At 51.8% G+C, this 6,128-nt stretch overlaps 1 protein-coding gene across 1 annotated transcript; it reads left to right on the top strand.

The window, feature by feature from the left end:
- The first annotated feature begins 966 nt into the window (after positions 1-966).
- On the top strand, positions 967-5,278 carry PLA2G2A (phospholipase A2 group IIA). Its single transcript, XM_031664943.1, has 5 exons — positions 967-1,171; positions 1,853-1,998; positions 2,197-2,341; positions 2,600-2,706; positions 4,867-5,278. Exons 2-5 carry the CDS (start codon positions 1,959-1,961, stop codon positions 5,007-5,009), a joined length of 435 nt encoding a protein of 144 aa, XP_031520803.1. The 5' UTR covers positions 967-1,171; positions 1,853-1,958; the 3' UTR covers positions 5,010-5,278.
- Positions 5,279-6,128: the final 850 nt, after the last annotated feature.

The raw sequence follows: 6,128 nt of genomic DNA, 5'->3' as shown, positions 1-6,128 counted from the left end.
TGTTCTACCGGTGGGGCAAGGAAGGGCTGGGGAGTTGCATCTCATAGTCCCCCTGCTGGAGAAACCTGGAAGTGAGCCTTAATACCAATGCTTATGTTTTCCCAGCCAGCAGCAGGGCCCTAGGTCTCCATCCCTGCAAGGGGCTCTAGAGTATATGGAACAGATGGAATGTTCACAAGCACGACAGCCTCTGCCACAGTGACTTTTTAAGGACTGGAATCGCAGAGTGTTTACTTAAGGCCATGGAAGCTAAATTCTTAGCATGTGCTGGAGAGCAATGAAAAAGATATTTACTTTATGAATTAAAGCTGGAGTCAGTGTGAGCCTGAAGCCTGAAGGAAAAAGAGCAACAGATCCAGGGAGCATTCACCTCCCCTGTCTCCAAACAGGTGAGGATGGGGAATAAAGTGAAGGCAGTGCTTTGGTGGGAACTTTAAGGATAGCCTCTGGCTTTTTCCAGGTTTAGAAGCTCATATGGGACAGGGGCGGAGGAAAAGAAGAAAGGGAAGGAAGAAGAGAAGGTTGAGGCCCTGGCCCAAGTTAGTGGGAAGGGAAATCCACCCCCATTAAACCCTCTCCCTGGTGGACTGTGGGGTGCACAAGTGAGGCCTGCACAGGTGCTGGAACATGCTAGAGGCCCAGTACATACTTCTTGCGAATGAATGATTGAGCGGCTGAATGAATGAGTACCACTAAAAGCCCTCTTTTCTATTCCCAAATGCCACAGTGAGCAAAAGGGAGCAATCCTTGCTCAGCAATTGGTGGTCCCTTTGGGTGTACAAATGAGTCCACAGCCGGCAACAGCAGACAGTCCCTGCCCCCCATAGAGGCGGCTGCAGGGAGGTGGCTGACCGTTGATCACACCCAGAGCTGATTATGGGAATTTACTCCATGGAAAGACTGCAAAACGGCCTGAAATGTGTTTTGGCATCAGCTACGGACACGTAAGGTTTCTCAATCCTCAACTCTGTCCTGCCAGCTGATGAGGGGAAGGAAAGGGATTACCTAGGGGTATGGGCGGCCAATCCTGAGTCCACCAACTGACCACGCCCATCCCCAGCCTCGTACCTCACCTACCCCCAACCTCCCAGAAGGAGCGGCTATTTAAGGGGAGCAGGAGTGCAGAACAAACAAGACAGCCTGGGGATACAACGCTGAGGTCCTCTGAGAGGTAAACAGCCAGTGAAGCTGATGTCCTGTCAAGAGCAGAATTCCTGCTCATTCGCTGCCTTTGAGAGTGGCTGTGCTGTGCATGCATGTGCATGATTTGATATGCACAAGAGGGTGTGTGTGCATAAGTATGTTGAGTGGGTATGTGATTGTAGTGTATGAGAGGATGTTTGCACTCGCAGGTAAGTACAAGAGTGTATGTATGTGGGCATAGGTGTTGTGAGCATGTATGTGTTTGGGAACGTGTGTATGTGGACGGGGTTAGAAAGCCTTGCCGAGATAGGTTGATGCTTTCATTCTGGAGGAAAATACTGAGGCTGAGACTCCATGGGTGCCTTGGAGACTCCAAGCCTTGAATCTAGTTTGGAGATGTGCAAGCTATGTCTTCCACATCCTCTGACCTCAGGAACCTCCCAGTTAGTTGGGAGGAACCTGGTTCCAACCTCCCAAGAACTCTCAGTCTGATGAGGCACAGGGGAGGTCTCATTAGTGTCTCATGGGGTTCTCCACACGTCTGAGGGCCTGATGTGTGTGAAACCATTCTGCAGAGCTGAGAACGGGTCGGGAGGTGGTGTGTGTGTCTGTGTGTATTGCTGGAGGGCACTCCTTGTGTGCTCTGAGTGTGACAGAGGGAGTCACGCTGGACTTAGGTTGGATGGGAGAGCATGTCTGTGTGTCTCAGAGCCACCAAGGAGGAGCAGGGGCGCAACGGCCAGGGCAGAAGCTGAGACCACCCAGCGGAGGAGCTAGGCCAGTCCATCTGCATTTGTCACCTAAGAACTCTTACCATGAAGACCCTCCTGTTGTTGGCAGTGATCATGATCTTTGGTAAGTGCTGACCCTGACCTCTGAGCATGGGGGATAGCCCCAGAAGGGAAGCACTCTTGTCCTTTAGTTTTCTCTCCCATTGCAGCAATCCTCTCTCAGGGGAAGAAGAGAAGCCGTTTGGGAAGAAGGAGAGTAGCAGAGAGGGAGGGCACAGGACCCCATGCCACATCACCAGACAACTCCCAAATTTCCTTCCAGGCCTTCTGCAGGCCCATGGGAATTTGGTGGAGTTCCGGAGAATGATCAAGTTGACGACAGGAAAGGAAGCTGCACTCAGTTATGGCTTCTACGGCTGCCACTGTGGCGTGGGTGGCAAAGGAGCCCCCAAGGATGCAACGGATCGGTGAGGCTACCCATCCCTCCCTACCCTCCTAGACTCTGGCCCAGGCAGGGCTGGGAGCTGCAAAGACAGTGCCGGTTCCTGATGGGCACAGAGGTCTCAGGATGGCCTGGTTGGAAAAGCAGCCAGCATGTTGGAACTTCTGCTCTAGACTGTTGCAAAGTCACTGGGTCTCTGTCCAGGGTCCAAGGGGGTGAGACCACAGGCACCAGGTCTCCTGGAGCTGTGGGACAACAGCCCCAATAGGGTGTCTCCTTGCAGCTGCTGTGTCATTCATGACTGTTGCTACAAACGTCTGGAGAAACGTGGATGCGGCACCAAATTTCTGAGCTACAAGTTTAGCAACAAGGGGAGCACAATCACCTGTGGTAAGAGACCTACATCACCATTGAGTGGCCCTCATTTGTTTAGACAGTGCTGAGGACTGTGCTGGGCACCAAAGATAGACACAGAGGGACACAGTTCCTGCTTCAGGAAGCTCACAGTTGAGTGGGAAGCCAGGAAAGTGAAAATGCAATGTGGTAAAGACTCCAGTGGGAAGTAAACAGATAAGGTGTGAACACAGCCTGAGGCTTGAGGAAGGCTCCTGGAAGGGGTGACCTCTAAGCTGAGTCTGAAAGGCTGTGCAGAGTCAGGGAAGAGGAGGGCTGGGAGCATGCCCAGAAGAGGACACAGCATGGTCAAAGGCACCAAAGGGTTGTGTAAGCCATTCTGTGCTGCCCAGCAGAAACATGAGGAAGAGAAGCAGTGCTGAGCCATGATGCTGGAGACAAAGGAAGGAGCTAGGTCAATCCGGCCCTCCAGGCCAGGCTGTATTTAGGTTTTGCCCTAAAGCAACAGGATGCTATTAAGCAGAGGAGCTACAGGGTCAGATTTGCATTTTAGAGGACTCACTGTGAGGACAGGGTGGATGAAGACAAGTGGAAGGGGGGCAGAGAAAGCTATTGCCATCCTGCAGGCAAGAGGGAGTAACATCTTGACATAAAACAACGGAGGTCAGGATGGGAAAGGTGGAGAAAACATCAAGATGTATTTGAGGTGGAATCAGCTGAGCTGGTGACTGAGTGGGGTGGGACGGGGAGAGGGAGCTGTTGGATGGAGGATGGATATGTGGCTGCATGGATAGCACAACTGTGATAAAGACCATGGGAGCAGGTTGTGGTGGACGGCGGGGAGGAGCAGTTCTATTTCCAGCATGTGGAGTTTAGGGGCCTCCAGCACCCAGAGAGGGGTCCAGCAGGCAGCTGGCCGTACAAATGCAGCTCAGGGGAGAGGTCAGGACTGGGGACACAGATTCAGAAGCCGGCAGCGGAGAGCTGAGAGGTGGGTGTGATCACTCATTTTCTGCTTAAAAGCCTAGAAAGGAGACAGAGGAGGGATGGACAGAGAGGGAGAAGGAGAACTGAGCAAGAAGGTCAAGGAGTCGGTAAGGAGATGGTTAGCAAGGGCCAATAGAACAGAGGAGTCCTCCATGTAAAGGGCCAACAGGCTCCCCTGGATGTTGAGGCAGGAAGGCATGAGGGACTCAGGGGAGGCTGCTTCCATGGAGTGGGGAGGGCAAAGCCAGATTAGAGCGGGTGGGGGCTGATGGGAAGGGAAGTAGAGGCAGAAGGCAAAGACAACGTTCTGGAGAAAGCTTGGCCCTGAAGGGGAGGAGAGGTGGGTGGCACTGGAAGGCTGTGCTTGGTGTACCCAGACAGCTGACCCATGAGTGGGACTTGGAGAAAGCGTGGACTCCTGCCCATGGCCTGAGTCCTTTAAGATCAGAAATTATGTCTCCTATCATGGCCTCTCCATAGAAGCATGTATCCAGCAGGCGTTAGGTCACAAGCCACATGATGCCAAGCTGATAGTAGCTTGGGTAATGGGGATAGGTGACTGTCACATAATTAGAATTCTGGAAGAGGGCAGTGCCAGGCCTGGGGCAGCTTTCCAGCATGTCATCAAGAAGCCAGCCTTCTCCTGGCCTTCAGCTACGCCACGTGGGCAGTGTCTACACCTGGGATGTCAAGAGACAGGCTGCAGTTCCACCCTCCTGGCCTCACACTATGGAAGAGGCTTTCCTCTTGGGCATCTCTCTTTTTGGAGGGAGAAAATAGATCCTCCCCCAGCAGACTTCCCCTTGTTGTTCATTGGTTGTTCAAGGTTACATAATACACAAAGACCAATCACTGCAAAGGAAAAATGGATGACCCTGCCTGGCTTAAACCAATCACACTCCATTCCCAGACCCCCGGGGCTAGGGCTTTGCCGCCTGAACACATCTGTTAGCAAGAGGAAGAGATGATGGCTATTAGGAAGGCCTTTGAGAGAGTATCCCAGTGCCTGGCTGTGTCTCCACCAGGCTGGAGGCCAGCATCCCAAGGGCAAGAATTCTGTCTCCCCTTTGGTCAGAAATATCCGGAGCTCCTAGTCTCCAACTAGGAGCTTCTGGAGGCCAGGGCTGTGTCTTCTACCCCAGGGTTCCCACAAGAAGCCACCGAATATTAACAAACTCCCATCTTGTGTTTATTTTCTTGTGATTTCAGCAAAACAGGACTCCTGCAGAAGTCAACTGTGTGAATGTGATAAGGCTGCTGCCTACTGTTTTGCTAGAAACAAGAGTACCTATAATAAAAACTACCAGTACTATTCCAATAAACTCTGCAGGGGGAGCACCCCTCGTTGCTGAGTCCCCTCTTCCCTGGAAACCTTCCACCCAATGCTGAGTTTCCTTCTCTCATACCCTCCTTCCCTACCCTAACCAAGTTCCTTGGCAATGCAGAAAGCATCCCTCACCATCCTAGAGGCCAGGCAGGAGCCCTTCTATACCCACCCAGAATGAGACGCCCAGCAGATTTCCAGCCTTCCACTGCACTCCTCCACCTCAACTCCATGCTTAACCAAAGAAACTGTACTCCGAGGAGTCTCTTCTGAATAAAGCAATTAGCAAATCACGTATATGTGTGTGTGTGTGCATTGCCCTATGCACTGTGAGTGTGAGAACAAACAGGGGTAGGGGTTAAAAATACAGGCTCTGAGCCCAGTGTAGTGGTGTGTGCCATTGTCACAGCTGCTCGGGAGGCTGAGGCTGAAGTGCAAGGATTGCTTGAGCTCAGAAGTTCAAGGCCAGCCTGGGCGACACAGGGAGACCTTGTCTTTATAAAAATAAAACAAAACAAACGAAAAAAATAGGCTCTGGAATCGGACAGGCTGTGTCAAATCCCCACTCCCCCATCTCCCTAAGCCTAAGTTCTTTCATCTGGATGGAGATAACACTGGTGCCTCCTGCAAGGGCGTGTTTGAGAATTAGAATGATGACAAATGAAAAAAGCCTTGGGTCTGACATGTCTACAGCTGCCATGACTATTACGAGGAAACCCAGACACCTCCCTCCCCTTCCCTAGGCAATAGCAGCTCCTACTGGCCTGCTGGGAGAAAGCAGGAAGGCTGGTCTTAATCTGAGAAGCTGTAGTCCACATCTTCCACATGGAATGCTCTTCTCCTGTGTTGCCTAGTCTAGTAAGGAGGAAAAGCGGGGTGATATAATGCTGGCCACCAGCTGGACCCTGGGGGTGCTATCCCGTCACCAAGGTTGGTTTCCCAGGTGCGCAACCCCTACAGTCCCACGGCGTCCTGTGTTTGGAAGGGTGCCACGCCTGGTTTAATGCTCTGCTGTGGCTATCTGAAAAGTCTTACTAATCTTTAATCAAGAGTTCCTTCCCACACTTCATTTTGCACTGGGCTGCCCAAATTTATTTATTTTTATTATTTTTTCATAGCGATGGGGTCTCACTATGTTGGCCAGGCA

The sequence above is a fragment of the Papio anubis genome, chromosome 1 (assembly GCF_008728515.1).
Source record: "Papio anubis isolate 15944 chromosome 1, Panubis1.0, whole genome shotgun sequence".
In the NCBI taxonomy this organism is placed as follows: domain Eukaryota; kingdom Metazoa; phylum Chordata; class Mammalia; order Primates; family Cercopithecidae; genus Papio; species Papio anubis.
Note: the sequence above shows the minus strand (reverse complement) of the source record. Positions and strands in the feature narration are given on the sequence as shown.